The sequence below is a fragment of the Scylla paramamosain genome, chromosome 4 (assembly GCF_035594125.1).
Source record: "Scylla paramamosain isolate STU-SP2022 chromosome 4, ASM3559412v1, whole genome shotgun sequence".
Lineage (NCBI taxonomy): Eukaryota > Metazoa > Arthropoda > Malacostraca > Decapoda > Portunidae > Scylla > Scylla paramamosain.
In genome coordinates this window covers 23,737,381-23,757,026 of record NC_087154.1, presented here as the reverse complement: position 1 = coordinate 23,757,026, position 19,646 = coordinate 23,737,381, and the positions used below count along the sequence as shown (strand labels likewise).

Below are 19,646 nucleotides of genomic sequence, written 5' to 3'. Positions count from 1 at the left end.
CTTGAGATCAACCATGGCGTGAAGCTCCTCAGGGGTGTACCTGCTTATAAAAAGATAAATAAATAAAATAAAATCACACACAGAAAGAGTAATGAATAAGGAGCTATATGCAATGGATTTTTTTTTTTTTTTTACTAAAGTGTACCAGAAAGCAAAATAACGACGTGAGTTCAAAAAGACGACAGCAAAATATACCAAATACGGAAGAAAACCAGACAGGATCTCCGGTGGACTCACCCAAGGAGTGACTGGAGGTCGCAAACGAAGCGGTACACGTATCGCTTGCCGGCCGTCTTGTGAATAATGTTTTTGTCATAGTAGTAGCGGAGGCCTCGCGAGAGTTTCTCGTAGTTCATCTTGGGCTTGTTCTTTCTGAGGCCCCACAGCCGCGCCACCTCATCAGGGTCAGTTAGTTTGAATTCCCATCCGTCACCCGTCCATGAGATATGTTGCTGTTGTTTTTTATCAGTAAGCAGCTCAAGCAGGAACTGCCACAGCTGTATAGGCCCTGAGCCGGTGAAGCAGGGGCCGTTTGTGCCTGTCTGGTAGGCGATGGGTGCTGGACTGGGACCCAGCAGGCCTGGAGGTGGCTTGGTGTCTGGGGTGGCTACGTCTGTCCGCTGAGGCAGATAATGAGTCAGGTTTGGAGCTCCAACTCCATTGTTGATCAGTGCTAGATCGTGACTTTGTGAGGCTGTGACCCATGGCTCTGGTGGCACTTGTGGGACAGTCTGGAAGGGCGGGTCGTAGTGCGACGTTGGGTAACCATCATTGTACTCGTAGGGAGGATATTTGTGGGGAGGCGTGGGCAGCGGGTACTTGAAGTAAGAGAGTCGGTACTTGTCCCCGTAGAAGTCTGGAGCAGTGTGGTCGAGGTAGTGGACCCCTGAGTGGTGGTCAGGAGGAGTGTGGTAAAGTTCTGGCTCTGCATCAGCATAAGGAGGGGGTATATACCCTCCCGGGGATCCCTCTGACGGAGGCTCGCTCACGGCACCCATGCTCTCCGTGCTCGGGTAGCCACCTGTAATAAGACAATCAACAATGAACAACTTTCCATGAAATTTATACATGTACTGAGGAATAACATTCATCATGACCCATGAAAAAGAGGAAGAGGAAGAAGAAGTTGCTTTAACTGCGTGCGCAGCCAGAGTTGGCGCGCGGATGCAGCACACCAGTACAAACACAATCCCCAGTGTATGTACTTCCCGACAAACATCCTTTGACTATTCTTTTCTCCGTTCGCTGTGTCCTGCTCCCTCCTCATACATCACTAAGTCGAACAAATAAGTTTCATACTTATGATTCAACTTACATTCACAAATAACATTATAGGAAACAACAAAATAAATATACTATAATAGCTACGTATCAGAGGGAAAAATACAACTTAGGCAAAAGAAAAACCAACACTGCTGGGGCGACCCACACTAAACTTACTATAGCTAGGGCGAAACTGCGGCTTCACTCCATACAGAGTCCAACACACCATATTAATACTGTTGAAACAACGAAGTTCCTCACAGGGAACTAAAGAACACCACAGTCTACTTCTGCTTCACGAAGAATAAAATTTCTTCAGTGGTTTTTCCACACCACAGACAAATTATGAACTAAATAGACACTCGTAACAGAGATGACGGTTTCCATGCGTCTCCGAAGCGGACGAGCAAGTGAGGCGATGGAGTGTTCTTCAAGCCTCTCCACCGTCGACTCCCCTGAGGTGACGCTGGAACTCGACTACCACGGTTTCCAGCCCCTCACTCCGCACATCCCGCCGCTCGCGCTGTGTAACCCTTTGGCTGATGCCCTAACCATCCCCATGTCTTACTTTTGGCCCTTAGGCGGCCCAGGCAGAGAGGCGATGCTGGGGTCGAAGTAGAAGTGTGGGTTATGGACCTCTGGCCTCTTCCCAGTAGTAATGGCGGCTTCTGAGTAAAAGAAGAACCTACTTCCCAGTCGTTTCGCTGCCACTTTGACCTCTCGACCTGCACATTTTCTAATCTGCTAATTGGGTTACGACCTCTGACCTGCACGGGTATTGTGCCGACAACTCTTCCCGAAGCTCCTAACTCCTGGTACCTGACCGAGGTTTGAGCCGCACCGCTCCACAGGACGTCTTGAGGTCTTGGTGCCAGGAACTGGAGCATCACGAACACCTTTCCTGAACTCCATGAGTACTTTTTTTCTTCTTCCGCAACTGTGTCCATGCAATTTTTCTTAAATGAGCTTCAGGTAATTTTTCTATGCTAAGTTTAACACCACACTGATGTAGTTTAATTGTTAGAAAGGATGAATTGCACCGCGCTATGAAACTGTACACGCTTGATTCGATATAAAGGAAGAAGTAATTTGGCAGGAAGAGAAACCAGCGGCATGCATTAAGTGCGTGATCCTCAAGCCATCAACATTTTAACAGAAGCCGATTATCCAAGAGGTGAGTGTACTGCACAGTGGCAATGACGGGGCTGAATTGTAGCGCATCACCTTATGCAGGGTGTGGGGGGCGGGTCACCGAAGCACCACGAGGTCACCCGGGCACAAGACACCGGAGAGACGTAAACATACTTTCCAGTCCCTCGTCGGTTTCTCTCCCGACAATAGGGAATCGATGAGTTTGAAAGGCGGAGGAGAGTCATGGCGGTGGTAAAGCGTTTCTCTGGCTTCTTGTCAACCCAGGAATGGGGAATGGCAAAAGCTGACATGCACGCGCGCGCGCATATGCACCCAGAAAAAAAAGTTAAAAACATTTATAAAAACAATTGCAGTTTTAGGAAGTGAAAAGAGTACTTGGCGTCCTCTACTACAAGAACTCCTCAACCTGACAGCACTGAGAGAAAGAAACTGTGAGCCGTATCACTACATACACGAAAGCCTTCATCTCCTTACTCCTTGCACGGCGGCACAAGTCGTGGCTGGCGGCGACCAGCGACATTTGTTTGATTGATTGACGTGGTGAGACGCTGGAGCACACTGGTGGAAAAGCACGCGCGCTCACACACATACGAGCGAGAGAGAGAGAGAGAGAGAGAGAGAGAGAGAGAGAGAGAGAGAGAGAGAGAGAGAGAGAGAGAGAGAGAGAACAGAAGGGACAATGTGCACGTGTAGAAGATATACACAAGCATAAATAAAAAAAAATAACTAAATAAATAAAAGACGTAAATCAAACGAAATGCAAATAGTTAAAATGTGAACTGGATAAAAACTGGATAAATAACAACAAAAAGGAGAATATGAATGTGAAAAAAAAGTTAAGTTCAGGAAGAGAGACGAAGAAGCAACAGGTGACACGAGGTGAAGCAACAGGTAATGGAAGAGGAGGAGGAGGAGGAGGAGGAGGAGGAGGAGGAGGAGCTAAGTGTCAATGATTAACTTCTTATATGTATACAAGGATGACTCTAGGGGCACGGATAAGATCATCTAAAACGCGGTGAGGGAAGGATGGAGGAGGAGGGGGCGGGATGTGCGGGCGCCGTGTGAGGGTGGAGTTCGAGGCGACAACAAGCTCCGCTGCCTCGCCGCCGCCGCAGCCGCCGCCAGGGTCACGCGGGGTTACAGGTCAAACCCCGAACATTATGATACTAACCCAATTCACAGCCCATTACAGGGGAAACTACTTGTGTCGGGCACCCCGGCATGCGAAGGGGGCGCCGACTCCTCTCTCCCTGGCCCCTTCGTGCTGAGTGAGGTGAAAGGTCTCAATACAAAGGAAAGAGGTTGTTATTTATGACGATGATGGTGAGCGTGGCATGACTGCAGTGGTGACAGCAGCGGTACAGCGGCAAGGAATGTGGCACTACATAACGGTGGTGGTTGTGGTGGTGATTATGGTGAATACGAGGATGCTAATGATGATGATGATGATGATGACGATATAGGAAAGATTAAGATAATGAAAAGATGATGACGTTATAATGTGACAAAGGAAGGATTCATATGAAATGATAATAACATTACTAATAATTATACTGATAATGATAATAATAATAACAGTAATAATAACAACATTAATAATAATAATAATAATAATAATAATAATAATAATAATAATAATAATAATAATAATAATAATGATAATAAAGATAATAATAATAATAATAGTAATAGCAATAATAATAGAAGTAGTATTATCATTATCATTGTCGTCCTCATAATAAAAAAAGAAGAGTAATGATGAAACAACATTAACATCAACAACAACAACAACAACCATTTCTCGTTGCCCTCCCCTCACCCCCACTGCCTTGCTTCCACACTCAGACTTTCCCCTCACAGGCTTGTCGACTTTCTACACTTATTAATTTATCAGGCGGGTCGCGGAGGTCGCGGACTACGTGGCCACGGAATGCCCACCCTCGGTTTTGCAATTCTTTCATATATATATATATATATATATATATATATATATATATATATATATATATATATATATATATATATATATATATATATATATATATATAGATATAGATATATAGATATAGATATAGATATAGCTTCGTCTAGTCTTATAGATGCGATATAATATTGACTAAAGATTAGTGACGCGATGTACGGTGTGTGTCTGGAGGGAAGGTGAAATTAGCAGGAAACATGTTCACCTATGAAGGACAGTGGTGGTCTCATATGTATGAGTATAGCGAGGAGAGAATGGCATTCTTGGTGTGTCGCCAAACGCCTTCATCACGGCGGGGTACACGGACGACCGTTACAGGATTCCCCAGAATGACGCACTGCGATTATTTTACGCTGATGGGACATCAGCCCTTTAACAGCATGTGTACCGGATCAATTTATCATACTTAGTATCTTATAAATAAGATAATTTATCAAATAAGTGTACAATTTTAGAACCTCAGAAGCGTAACTTGGTGTAGTTCATAGCCGTCGATTTTTCTTCCAGTGAGGAGCAAGAGAAAGGACACAGGTAGGAAAGGTAAGTGGGTTGGAAGGATGAGTGAGGAACAGCGAGGAAGGAGAGAACATGAAGGGAAGGGAGAGAGGGAAGATGTGGGGGTGGTACGATAGAGGGGTGCTTGGTTCAGGAGACGTAACCCAGGAAAGGGAGCGGGCGGCTAGAGCGGTTTCAAAGTTGCGACACACACACACACACACACACACACACACACACACACACACATGGGCGCGAGCGCGACGGTGATGACAGAGGTGAAGAGGATGGGAAAGATGATAACAGTGGTCATGATGGTGATGATTTAAGTGAGAACAAAATGGACGGTGACAAGGTGACGCACGGTACGGTAATCGGTGCCTCTCCACTACCACCACCATCACTACCATCTAACAACAATAACAAAATACGCAACACACAATCGTCACTAAGAAACATCATCATGACAGCGACAATACCACACTACGAAAAACCTGTATGCATGTGTGTATGGGTGTGTGCATGTACGAGTACGTACTGTTATGTGCGTTTGTGTTACACTATTTTGTAACACAGCAAGGTTACAAAGTTGATTTTTCAAAGAGAGAGAGAGAGAGAGAGAGAGAGAGAGAGAGAGAGAGAGAGAGAGAGAGAGAGAGAGAGAGAGCGGAAAACTCCCCGGATGTTTTGAAAGTGCTGTGTCCGACGAGTGATAAAACAGTCCTTAAGGGCGCCACACACACAGCGAACTAGGCCCTTTTGAGCCTTCTCTCAGTGGGCCCACTACTCCCTCCTCCTCCCCCTCGATCCTCGGTAAGAAGGTCAAGTGTCCAGCTCCTCAGAACGTTGAGAAGTGAGAAACATTACAACAATGATAACGACTTTCATGTCACAAACTGACAGCTCTTCAGATTAAGGCAAGGATCACACCCGCGATGGCCTGTCTGGCGTGTTGACTGTCGCCGCCTCTTCAAGCAGGGAGTCAATCCTACCTATAGGCATTACTCTCTCTCTCTCTCTCTCTCTCTCTCTCTCTCTCTCTCTCTCTCTCTCCATTTCTGAAGTCATAAAATCTTTACACTATATTTAGAGTAAGCTTGACGGAAGCATGAATTTCCCGTGTGGTGTGTGTGTGTGTGTGTGTGTGTGTGTGTGTGTGTGTGTGTGTGTGTGTGTGTGTGTGTGTGTGTGTGTGTGTGTGTGTGTGTGTGTGCGTGCGTGCGTGCGCGAGCGTTTACTCTCAGAGAGAGAGAAGAGCCGATTTACGCACAAGGCAGGGAACAGGGCCGCAAGACGCGCTTCCTTGACCTGGCCTGCCCCGTGGCTTATGCCTGCCGTCACCTGCAGCACACCTGGCCACGGGGCGCCGTGTCAGGTAAGTATCGGGGCGGAGGATATCTAGATAACCGGCGGAAGTGACGCTACTTCAGCCTTCACCGGATATCCTGCTGAGTGTCGCAAGAGCTAAAGCGAAGCGCGTTTGCCGGGGTGGTCCTACAAGGAACTGAGGGAGGAGGGAGAGGAGGAACAGGGGCAAGGGTAACTATCAGTGCATATGAAGTCTGATACCACTAGTTGGAATGGAAAAATAGAACATGCAATATTACGACGGATTGTAAAGAAGAGAGGAAGAGCAGATAGAACTAAAGCAATACAGGAGAAACTGGATATGGGAGCTTTGAATTGGGCAAGAGTTCGAGTTGATAATCCAAGAAGTAAACTATGAAACAAAACAGGAGCAATCAGTTCGTGAAACGAATGAGGAGACAATTAAGGAAAAAAAAAAAAAAGTAAGTCAGACACTGCTTCATGACGTGTTGATGCCCGCGAGACTGAGGGATGAACAGATGAAGAAACAACGGCGGCGGCGGCGGCGGCGGCGGCTGAGTGTAAATACTAACACACCACCACACACCGTTCGCCGTCAGTCTTCTCTCTCTCTCTCTCTCTCTCTCTCTCTCTCTCTCTCTCTCTCTCTCTCTCTCTCTCATACACACACCAAACTTCTCCCCTACTACCTCCTTACCTGCACACAAGCTTCCCTGACCTGAACGCAAGGGGCGGCGCTATCATGAACTTTGATACCCATCACACAAGTCACATCCCAGAGTCCGGTCGCGAGGAAACGATATATTCAACGTTATTAACAGAGAAAAAAAATTCCTCCACTGACCCAACGAATACAATGGAAGAGGAAAATCGATTGGTTGGGAGGAAAAAAGGGGAGGGAGAGAAAGGAAGGATGCGGCGACGACCCCCGGATGTCCAAGTTTACGGAAATCCTTCGGAAAACGGTGGTCGAGTTCCGGCGGAGGAGGGAGGGGTAGGAAAGGGGAGGGGAAGGGAATGGGAGGCAAAGAAGCAAGGTATGAGGTCGGAAGGGAGCGGTGATAGGTGAGAATAAACGGATCGAGGCACTGTATAAGATATGACTGATAATAATGTTGCGTGCGATATTGATACTATTTTTTCTTTCTATGGTCCTTCTCTCTCTCTCTCTCTCTCTCTCTCTCTCTCTCTCTCTCTCTCTCTCTCTCTCTCTCTCATTGAAATAGTTATTCACCGTCTCGGTTCCTCAGTTCATGCCAAAATCTACTTTACATACACTTCTTAACCTCGCGACTACCACTGAAATCTTATGGCGCTGACGACGACGAAGACCACCATCACCACTACCACAAACACAGACACAACCTTTATAGTCACTGCCACCGTCGCCAAATCCCATTCATTCCGTGTAGTTTTTCAATATGCGGTAAATATATGAGTATGTTAACACTGGATAGAGATGTGACACTCTATTATAACTATTACTACTACTACTACTACTACTACTACTCTTGTTACTACTATTATTTATTAGTGTGTTTTCTTTGCATCCTACCGCTTCCTCTCGTGGCCAAACAAGCAGGTAGCGTAAGGCAAGTAACACACACCTGAGGATCCTCCGAGTCCCACCTGTCCTGAATCATCTTACTGTGTCTTTGAGGCGACGGAATAAAAAGAGGTGAATCGCTCTAAAGCGATGCTGGTAGTGTTGGTGGTGATGGTGGTGGTAGGATCAGGGCCGGGTTGGCTCAGTGAATGATTGAAATATTACCCAAACACAATGATAAAATCCTATTCACAGTCCGATTATGATCCGAGGTTTTGATATCCCCATTGAAGGGAGGAGAGCGAGAAAAAAGAGCGACACTCCAAGATAACGAGTAATACATCTCTTTATCGTGACCGCTCGGGTTGGGTCGGGCGGGTGGGATAGCGAGGCAAAAAGACGGATCCATAAGGCGCCCCGCACACCCCCACCCCAGCGCCGCCACGCTTTAGGGCTGAGGGTGGCGTGGCAGCTGTCAGGGCAGGGACGGGAGGGCGGCTCGAACAGGAGCAGCGGAGCATGGAGGGACCTACAAAGGGGCTTCCGGCGGGGTCCTACCTGTTGCCCTTCATCACGGGGTTCTTAACTACCTGCCGCCCTCCGCCCCCACCTCTCGGCCTCAAGTGAGCACGCTCCTCCTCATCGGCTCCCTCTTCCACCTAAGCGTCTAACTTCCATGCTCCTCCTTCAACCATTTGTCTTCCCAAACTCCTCCTCCGCCCGCATGCTTTCTCTTCAAGCTCCACCTTCACTCAGCTGTCTCCTTTCTAAGCTCCTCCTCTATCCAGCTATTTCTTTCTTAATCTCCTCCTCCACATGGCTGCTTCCCATCTACGCTCCTCCTCCACTCAGTTGTCTTCTAAAACTCCTATGCCGAGCCGTCTCTTCCACCCAAATGTCTCTGCTCCTCATCTATCCATCTGCTTTATACAAAAGCTCCTCTTCCACAACGCTCTATTCTTTCTAAATAACTGCACAAAGTCCTTGTATTTCCATTCAAGTATCTGTTGCGTCCTTCCTTCAACCAAGTGCTCATTTTTCTAAAGTTTTCCTTTGCTTAGCCATCTTTTTGAATTTCATTTTCTAGCCAGCTTTCCTCTTCCTCAACTATTTCATCAACTTGTTTTGTCCACCTCCACTGTTCCACCAGTTGTTTCCTACTTGGGCTTCCCTTCCACCCAGCCGTCACCTCCGTCCTCTGCAATCGCACACTACACACCGTCATTGTGTGTCTTAAAAATATAACTATTAGCAGACGTCCAGTCCCTGTGTGACCGAAACGTTACAGATAATTGTTGTATTCCTGCCGCCGGTTATGGCGCGTCAATGTCTTTCACATCAACTTCTCAGCGACTACATTTAATTCATTGGTCAAATTTTTGTTAACCTTGATACACACTTGAAAACTGAAGAATAAATGAATGGGGGAAGATCAGTAGGATTTTTCTTGATGAGGATCTAATATTCATGAGTATCTCGGGCTGCAGATTACACACACACACACTGAACAAAATTCATCTGTCCTGTCATTTCCTGGTGTTTTGAAGACTGTCTCACCAAATGTCAGTGGGATCACTGCTAATGATCAGTTACAATCTTAAAGGTTACGCGAACCTGCCTCTACAGCCCTCACCGCTGTCAAGTATCACAATGGTGGGAATAAGACTATGCCCACATAACAAGTCATTGACCTTCACAATTAATAATACACACAATTTAGGATGCAACAAGCAGATTAGGTAATGTACCGTGCTTCTCAAACACATGTCTAGTTATTAAGTTAGGTGTTACAATCGTGCACATAAAACACTACATGAATTTAGTGTTATTAGTGTGAGGTAGTGAGCCACACAGAGCAGGCAGGACGCGCCGCTGATTAAGCTATACACAGGGGCGCACAAGGTTTGTTAGAAGTACTGGGGCTACACATACACTAGGCGCTAAGAACAGCGAAGACACTATTTAGTACTACGAGACACAGACACTTCAGCTTTGTAGGCCGATACATACATTATGTGGGAACACAGACAGTAAGCAATGCATACACTATAGAGAAGACACTAAGCGCACAGGGCAACAAAAACACTAGGGCGATACAAATACTAGACTACAGACACTAGGGCTGGCGTGGCTTACCGTTCCTGCTCCACGCCCTTCTTCTGTTGTCTGAAAGTCGATACGAAAAGTCTTCAGTGAAGTTGATAAATGTTTCGCACATCGCTCCACCTTAAATCACCACCACCTTTACTCCAATGTTCACCTCCGTTAGCTCGCCGCTGTGCGCAGCAGACGGTTAGTAATTATTATACCACATTAACCAAACCACGAATATAGAACAAAAAAAAAAAAAAAAAAACTTCTCGTCACTCTTCTTAATTGCAGGTAAAAATCTCTTGAGTGCGTCTTCGGCGACTATCTCCCGATGAGCGGCTGTGAAGTGTGCGAGACAGAGCGGCAGAGTCTAGGATGTCTCGAGACCCTTGTCGCCGCGCCGTGTGTCAACTGACTCGCTTTGTCGCTCCTCACTGCTAATCGAGAGCCGCGGTGATGGCCGGTGAGGTGTGCGGTGAGCAATGGATCAAGGGGGCCGACGGGTGGAGGCCGCGTGTGGGCGCAGGTCTCGGGACGTGTGATGCCGCTCAATTAATGCTTTTGTGTGACACGCGGACGACCGGCCACCATGTACGCCGGCGCGGTTACCAGATAGGGACTTCCGCAAACCACTTCCTCTCAGTTTTCTCGCCCTAAGGGAAGACTCCGTTGATTGTAAGGTTGGCCTATATTGATTATTCATGCCTCTTCTGCTGGATAAAAATCTTTTCTTCGGCCCATAATGACGCAAAGAATGGAAAGAAAGACTTAAATGAGGCTGCGGCAACTGATTACAGAGTTGTCAGTCACTGGGCGCGCGCAGCAGGAGTGACCCCGCAGGAACCTCTGACGTCAGGATAAAAGGGCGGAGCTTCGCATGGGAAACAAAAGGCAAACGGGAGAGTGACGCACCTCGCAATAACGCAGCTCTACACCGTTCAGGCGCTAGACAATGAAGTGTGGAGCTAAACTGCATTATTTTCTACCAAGAATTTAGAGGTGTAGAGATGGACAAAAGGGAGGAGCAGCTGCCCCTCTCCTTTCGCCTTCCAGCGGCGCGGGAAGACAGGAAATTAATATTTTAACACGGTGAAACTCGAGCAACAAGTGGCAACACAACACCCTACACGCCGCCTTCCGGGGAGACGGAGTCAAGAAAAAATATCCTTGATGTTTCTTTCGGATCAGAAATGAAATTTATACACCGTGAATGATAAATTACAGTGCGCGCTCCCACCCACCCACCCACACACACATACATACATACACACACACACACACACACACACACACACACACACACACACACACTTATTCAGTTCACACAACTCAGAACTCTTCCCTGGGCTCCTTTTCCCTGTCTTGTTTTCTTCGTTGCACTTCTTACCCCTCCCACCTCTCCCTAGGTCATCATATCTGTATTCAGTTTAATATTGCGACCCTCCCCCTCCTCCCCTCTGGCACACCGTTACTTCTCTCGGTCCATCACAACACCATCAGCTCTCGTTCATCATGATTATCCTTCCCTTCCTTTCCTTTGATTTAACTTCTTTGTGATTTCTTGTATTTACTCCGTCACCTATTTCTCTCTCTCTCTCTCTCTCTCTCTCTCTCTCTCTCTCTCTCTTCTCTCTCTCTCTCTCTCTCTCTCTCTCTCTCTCTCTCTCTCTCTCTCTCTCGTAGCCCTTTCTGTACAACTCCACTCCTCACTCCTTTTATTCATCATCACGCAACACTTCTCTCTACACCTCTCCTACTCCCCTGTATCACACCTACACTCCCTCTCCTATCCTCCTTCCCTAAACAACACTACACCCCTCCTCTCTCTCTCTCTCTCTCTCTCTCTCTCTCTCTCTCTCTCTCTCTCTCTCTCTCTCTCTCTCTCTCTCTCTCTCTCTCTACCACCACCTCCTCCTCCCTCTCGGCCCGTTTTTTCCGCTCGGCTGACCAGGCTTCCGGCGATTCTCATGGCGCAAAGCTGGCACGCCCATCCCAGCCGGGGCTCGTTACCTTCATTATCACCTTCCATCATCATCACCATCATTGTTTTCATCACTATCGGTCTCCGCCATCACCACCCAGCCAGTCACCCGCCCCGCCCGCCAGCCCGCCCGCCTCCCTCCTGGTGCTCCTGCTGCTGCTGCTGCTGTTGTTGTTGTTGTTGTTGTTGTTGTTGGCGCCAGGTCCGTCACCCCGAGAAGTGCATTTCTTTTTTGTCTGCTCTTTATTTTAGGGGAGCATTGTTGTTGTTGTTGTTGTTGTTGTTGTTGTCTCTTTTTACTTCGTCTATATTTACATTTCTTTCTCTATTATCATTATAATATATTTTACTCTCTCTCTCTCTCTCTCTCTCTGAGGTATACATGCGTAGCTTCTTCTGTCCCATTACGTCATAATCTCCTCCTCCCTCCTCCGGCTGCCGCTCCGCCCACACACAATCTTGCGTCTGTGCATCACCTGTTCCTTGCTTTCCTTGTCAGCAACCTTAAGGACTTGCTAAGGTTGTCTGGAGCCTTATCTCACGTCTGCACCCTTTCCTTTTCCTTCTCTTCCTTTCTGTCTCCATCCTTCTTCTTCCAACTTTTTACCCCTTTGCTCTTTTTTTTTTTTTTTTTTGGTTACTCCTTCTTGTCTCGTCCAGGGTGCGCCTATTCCTCTTCCCTCCAATCATCCTTATTTACTTTGTTGTCCCTCACTCGTCCATATCTTCGTCGACAAACTGCATTTTTACCCTCGCGGATGGTTATTGTCCCTTCCTCCTCTCTCCGTTGATCAAAGATAAAAGTTTAAACAAGATAATTATTACTCATACAATGAATCATATGATTCTTACTATTATCATTCTCAGATGTGATGATTATCTCAAGTATTCCGTAACGATTTTTACCTTTATTTAATTATTACCAGCCCCTTCTTTCCTCTGATCGTAGTATTGTAAAAATCACTCAATATAGATCCTCACTAACGATCCTATCAAAGCACCCCGTCTTTTCCATCGCGGCCTCATCCTTCATGGTAACCCAGTGCCAGCTTCCTCCACGCATGTCACTTCCTCATTTCTTCCGCGGCCCTCGTCCTCGGTAGTGCGCTCCTCCTTTTCCTCTTAACTCAACCTCACCTCAGCCAAAGTTACGTGCATCGGTTCGATTTAAGACTGAATATTCACGTCACGGTGTTCGCGTCACTCTGATGTATTGGCGGCCGTCGGTTCAGCCTTGTGGAGTCCTTGGCAGCGAGCTTGAAAGATAAATCGGTGCGCACTAGTCAACGAACATTGTCTCCCTCCACTCTGCGTGTTTTCCTTGGCATGTATTTCTTTTATCCCCACCCGTTCTCAAGTCTACTCCCCGTCGTATTTGCCTTCTGCCTCGATTTTGCACTTCTGTGAGAATTTACATAAGCAATTACCGGCCAGACCTTTCGTAGCACACTCCAGGGGTGAGGTCTCCACGCCTCCTCCACCCGAGCGCCGCGACGCTTAGAGTGGACCATTCCATTTAATTTTTTCCCAGCCACAAGCTAATGGTAAATACGACTGGAGTGTTGCACCACTACTTCAGGTGCCTCTTTCCCGCTACGGGTAGAGAGAGAGAGAGAGAGAGAGAGAGAGAGAGAGAGAGAGAGAGAGAGAGAGAGAGAGAGAGAGAGAGAGAGAGAGAGAGAGAGAGAGAGAGAGAGAGAGAGAGAGCGTGTTGAATGTTTACCTAATTTACCTGGATGTGTTTGCCTATCTAAAGTACAAGGGATCTGCGTTAAGCTCGTGTTGTCCCGTCTCCAAATCTACTTTCGTCATGGGTGTTCTTTGGTCGTGAGGTGTTCCATCTGACCCTTACACATTCCATGGCCCTACTTGGACACCCTAGTTTCTTCACATCTTGACACCAACTCCTCTTTCGATTACTGATTTCATGCACCCCACCTTTTTCTTTAATTGCGAGTTCCCGTTGAAAGATTTCTTCATATGTACTCCTTACAGCCTGCTTACTACTCTGAATAATATCATAAAAACTCTCTCTCTCTCTCTCTCTCTCTCTCTCTCTCTCTCTCTCTCTCTCTCTCTCACGTCACATAATTTTCTAGTTATAAACACATTTACATTATTACTGCCAGATAACTTTTCCTCCTTTACTTCAATAACTGGTAAATGTGTGTGTGTGTGTGTGTGTGTGTGTGTGTGTGTGTGTGTGTGTGTGTGTGTGTGTGTGTGTGTGTGTGTGTGTGTGTGTGTGTGTGTGTGTGTGTGTGTGTGTACATAAAACACATACAGAGAGAGAGAGAGAGAGAGAGAGAGAGAGAGAGAGAGAGAGAGAGAGAGAGAGAGAGAGAGAGAGAGAGAGAGAGAGAGAGAGAGAGAGAGAGAGAGAGTCCGCTTTGATAAGGAATTTGTTTATTTGTCCAGAGCAAAAATAAACCATTAAACATCCGGCGATAAAAAGTTGGCCACACACACACACACACACACACACACACACACACACACACACACACACACAAGCGAAAAAAAGGGAAAAAGAAAAAAACATGATAGAAATAATTCATACACACATCATAATTATCAAAACTGTGAAGGCATATCAAGTGGTGCATTAAAATAGTAAACACCAAGTTTGGTAATGAATACAAAATACAAGCTAGAGGAAAACTCTCTCTCTCTCTCTCTCTCTCTCTCTCTCTCCTATTAGCAGAGAAGATTGAGGAGGTGGTGGATAAACAGGGTGAGATGGGAAGAGTGAGGGGAGAAGGTGAGGCTTGAGAAGTGTGTCTGAGAGATGAAGAAAAAAAAAGAGAGAAAGCGAGAAAAGGAGGAGGAGGATAAGGATTAGGAGAAGAAGAAGGAGGAGGAGGAGGAGGAGGAGGAGGAGGAGGAGGAGGAGGAGGAGGAGGAGGAGGAGGAGGCCAAATAACAAACATAAGGGTTAAGTACTAACCGTCGAGGTACTGTAGGGACTGTGTTGGGGGCGGGTGAGGCGTGCTGGAGGATGTGTTGGAGGGTGAAGTGGTGGTGGCTGACGACGACGATGAGGACGCGGTGGAGGGCACGGCGGCCTGTGGTGGGAGGGAGGCGACCGGCACCGAGGAGGGTGGTGGAGGGGCGTGTGTGGAGGACGAGGAGCTGGAAGTGTGCACTGGGTTGAGGCGGTGCTCGGGCATGGGGCCACTGTACCCCTCCAGGAACTCATTGAAGTCCGGGATGTATTCTTGTAAGGTGGAGGGCACATGGGCCAGCGAGGCAGACTCCTCCTCCACATCTGAAACAAGATGAACACCTGCGTGAGTCTTGGAGACACTGTGGAAAACACAGAACGCTGTTATTTTATTGTGATTATTATCATCACCACCACCACCTGATAATGATGACAAGTTAAAATTATAACATGAATAATAATGATGATAATAATAATAATAATAATAATAATAATAATAATAATAATAATAATAATAATAATAATAATAATAATAATAATAATAATAAAATTAAAATAACACAACCACCAACAAAAAAAAAAAATCTACTACTACTGCTACCACCACCACAACCACCATCATTTCTACTAACACGAAAAGGAAAACAACACTCAAAATACACGCCAAACTTTGTATTAGATAAAAATGTCATATTGTTATTGGCGCGCCGCTCGATATCCGTGGTAGCTTTGTGGTGTGCATGGCGAGGGCGAGGGAAGGGCGCGGCAGCGGTGAGGGACAGGAGGGGAGCGAGGGAGGGAGAAGTGATTTGGTTGAGCGGGGACCTTCAGCATCAATGAGTATTCGCGACAATAGACGACCTCCGAGGGATGCCAGTCACACAGGGCGCTCCTCACTTCCTGCTGACGCCTCTCTCCCGAAGGCGACGCCGAAAGTACTGCCACCACCAATCCAGAGTCAGAGATTCTAAGAACGCACGCAATTCATCCTTTTATTTTCTATGTAAAACATGAACACTGTCATCTAGTATGCATTACTTAGTGACGACTCGCAGCACACTAAAATCACCGTCGTCGCCACAGCAGGAGCACTGTACCGTGAGTAGTCACGTTCATATCCCTCGCACTCACCATCTCTTCCTCCTCCTCTTCAACCACTCATTTCAGAGGAGGAAAAGAGAAAAAAAGGGACGGAGGAGGTAAAGGTAATCCACGAGGAAGAACTTACTCGATGGAAACACTCCCGCCCACCGCGCATGTTAACAGACGCGGCACGCACCACCACGGAGGGTAAAAACTTACTTTGTCATAAAGTGGCCGACTGTACCCAAGACACGTAAATGTTGTGTGTAGCGAGTTATAAAATGGCCGGGGGAAGACAGGGAGCCTCGGGGGATACGAGAGGACAAGGAACGAGTAAAGTGCCCGAGGGAGGACCTGGGGCGCTGGGAGGGTCTCGGGGGCAGCGCGGGGCACCAAGAGAGGGCGGCGGCCTGAGGAAGTAGTGGGCGGGACGGGTAGCAGCGGCGCGGGCCGGAGGAAGTTAGGGAGTGTTGGTGTGGTGTCCCAGGCGTGTTCCCCTTCAGCAGGTGCCCTTTACCCCCGGCGCCTCCAGCCTCCCCCCAGGCGGTGTTTCACCTTGAGGCAGCGGCCGCCACCACTGCCGCTCTCTGGCCCCCTCCCCTCCTCCCTATTCCACTATGGCTCATGCACCCCCGCCCGTAATTCACACGCCCCCCACCTCCCCTCTGCTTCCTCACCTCAGGAGCAAAGTAAGCTTGGTGTCGTGCTCGCTTGGTGAGGTGGGCGGCAAGGACTCTGCTCAAACCATATCATTAAAGCAAAATTTTCCTAAGTTACCGAGTTTACTCCACACGCTGCAGACATTAACAGCTTGCCCTTCCCATGGTTACACAAAAACCTTGGAGCTTTTCCACATTAGTACGCAAAACTTGGCGTCTCGTCTTCCGGCACAAGTGTGAGATTCTCCCGCGGGGCGGTGGGGAGGGATGGGATTACTTTCTATAGTCAGGCATCAAAGTCTCCGTGGAGCTACCTCGTCCTTTAAGCAGCTTTTTGCAACGTTTATTTTCATCTATCCATTTATTTATTTATTTATTTATTTTTAGTAGAAAGGAGACAAGTTATTAGCATGTGTCTGAGGGAGGTTGAGTGTGTAGTAGTTGGTGAGGGAGTGAGTGAAGGAGTGAGTGAGGGAGTGAGTGCAAGGTAGGACTGGAGGGAGGGAGAGAGAAGCCTGTGTGTTTGTGGCGGCGGCTGTCGCCCCACGCTACTTACCTCCATCATTTGGACTCACCGCCCGGAACTAATGACTAGGGTAAGGCACAGGGGGAGGCGCTCGAGGTGCAGGTGGAAGGGGGAGGTGGCCGCAGGGCACAGAGGGTGGAGGAGGAAGAATAGAGGGGGAGGAGGAAGGGTTAAGAGTTGAGGTGGGTGGTGGGGAAGGAGGGAAGCGTTGTGAGCGACGGGAAGACTCTGGGAAGTTCCGAAGTAGAAAAGCCTCGAGGCGACGTGGGGTGGTGAAAGGGCGGGGTGAGGCGGGACGCGGGAGGAGGCGGCGTTGGACGTGTGTGTGTGTGTGTGTGTGTGTACATATATATATATATATATATATATATATATATATATATATATATATATATATATATATATATATATATATATATATATATATATATATATAAACACACACACACACACACACACACACACACACACACACACACACACACCATGAACTGCAAGCACAACTTTCATGAAGACGCAAGGCACCGCGCATCTGCCAGGCCCACCGCCACGCCAGAGAGCAGGAGTGATCAAACAGACGAGTGCGGCGACGCTTACAGACAGTGGGATCTGCTGAGGGTGTAAGGATTGGAGGAAGGGGGAGAGGAATGGAGATGATGGGGGACAGGGGAGTTGGGAGGGCGGTGGTAAAGGCCGACCTCTTGGTGTCGGGAATAACGGAGCGACACAACGACTACCTGGGCCGGATGACGTAATGCCCACAAAATCGCTGCACGGTCGCCACGGAAACACGTTAGAAAGATATTCACCCTTTGTACAGAGGCCTACGAGGAACCATGCTGATAGTCGTGGTGAGCGCAGTGACTCGCCATCACTAACGAGACTTGAATGTCAATGAAAATTATTCCCTCTAATAAGGGAAGAGGGGGAAAAAAAAATACCGATCTCTATAATTTTCGACTAATATTGTGGTAAAATTAGAGTAGCATGTAAAAACAACAAAAATAAATAAATAGAAAAAGATGATTAGCAGCGTCCCGGTACAGCTCCAGCGGCATCTTCTTTCATGGAATCTTTTTGTTTGCGTGTAAACCTCCTAACGAGTGCAAACAAGTCCACGAGCGGCACCGCACCACAGCGTCAAGATCAAACATTCTCTCCGGCCAAGTAGGACTGACTCACAGGCCCTCTGAGGACACCGGTGGTCGCCCGCGGGTCACGTCGCACTAATGCTTTGCAGCTCTAGGGCATCAATGAACACCGCAAGTTGTTCCAAGATTTATTCATGTTACGTATTTTGCTCAGTCCATGTATCACTAGATCTGTAATGGGTTTATTAAGTGTGTGTGTGTGTGTGTGTGTGTGTGTGTGTGTGTGTGTGTGTGTGTGTGTGTGTGTGTGTGTGTGTGTGTGTGTGTGTGTGTGTGTGTGTGTGTGTGTGTGTGTGTGTGAGAGAGAGAGAGAGAGAGAGAGAGAGAGAGAGAGAGAGAGAGAGAGAGAGAGAGAGAGAGAGAGAGAGAGAGAGAGAGAGAGATAAACTGACAGTCCAAAAGGTCGACAGAGAGACAGGCGCGTCGCCAGATAAACAGAGAGCTAGATTTCTTTCTCCCTGTTGCTGTTGACAAGGGATGGCGGGGGTCAGCCGAGCGTGGAGTTGGTGATTCCTGTCAACGTCACCTCGACCTCGCACCAGGCGATGTTGAGCGAGGGGCTTGAAGACCATCACCATCACCATCACCATCACCACCACTACCACCACCATCTTTATCACCATCAACAGCATGAACAATCATGTAGTCTCTCTCTCTCTCTCTCTCTCTCTCTCTCTCTCTCTCTCTCTCTCTCTCTCTCTCTCTCTCTCTCTCTCTCTCTCTCTCTCTCTCTCTCTCTCTCTCTCTCTCTCTCTCTCTCTCTCTCTCTCTCTCTCTCTCTCTCTCTCTCTCTCTCTCTCTCTCTCTCTCTGGTACATCACACACACACACACACACACACACACTAGTACATTACCGTAGGGGCCATAGGGCCAGTACAAGTAGTTAGTGAGGTGTATGGGACTGCTGCGGCTGCGATGGCAGACACTCATGATGGCGGTACGTCTTTAGCACCGCGATGTGATGCGGGACACGCCCTTTTTAAAAAGATTTTTCACTGCAGGGATAGGAAGGCGGAGGACACTCCTGGACACCGAAATATGCATAAGTAACACAATAACATACATTGATTGGTAACAAAAACAACTCAATTAGTAATGGGAGGGAAGCGGCAAGACACTGATCCTCAGCTCTTAACACTAATGAAACTACGAGGGAGGGGCATGAATGCGTGGAGTGCCACAGAGAAGGGTGCCCCGCGGACGGTACGTCGAATAACTAAGGCTACTCTTGCTGGATGACTGGCAGTCCCTGTCACTGGCAGTGTTGCCACGACGTGTTTAGTAAGGCACTGTATTGTCCCGTGAGCGTGGAAGGGACCGAGATAATAACGCTGTCCTGCGTCCTGACACTAAACAATCTTTGCTTTGGCGACACAGGCTACACGAAACAAATCTCCATTATGACTTCTATAGTCACGTGCTGAGAGTTGAAATAACTGAAAT

General features: G+C 47.6%; 1 protein-coding gene across 6 annotated transcripts in view; it reads right to left on the bottom strand.

The window, feature by feature from the left end:
• Positions 1-19,646, bottom strand: part of LOC135099885 (ETS-like protein pointed) — a 117,438-nt gene that overhangs the window by 1,005 nt on the left and 96,787 nt on the right. For 2 of the 6 annotated variants that reach the window (XM_064002514.1, XM_064002512.1), the window contains exons 4-7: positions 14,786-15,106; positions 9,903-9,932; positions 238-1,021; positions 1-43 (exon numbers count right to left, since the gene is read on the bottom strand). The exon at positions 1-43 is cut by the window's left edge and continues 1,005 nt beyond it. In XM_064002514.1, coding sequence (XP_063858584.1) covers positions 1-43; positions 238-1,021; positions 9,903-9,932; positions 14,786-15,106 — 1,178 coding nt within the window. Of the gene's footprint in view, positions 44-237; positions 1,022-9,902; positions 9,933-14,785; positions 15,107-19,057; positions 19,441-19,646 lie in introns of those variants that run through there. The other 4 variants (XM_064002517.1, XM_064002513.1, XM_064002515.1 and 1 more) reach the window with 4 other exon arrangements.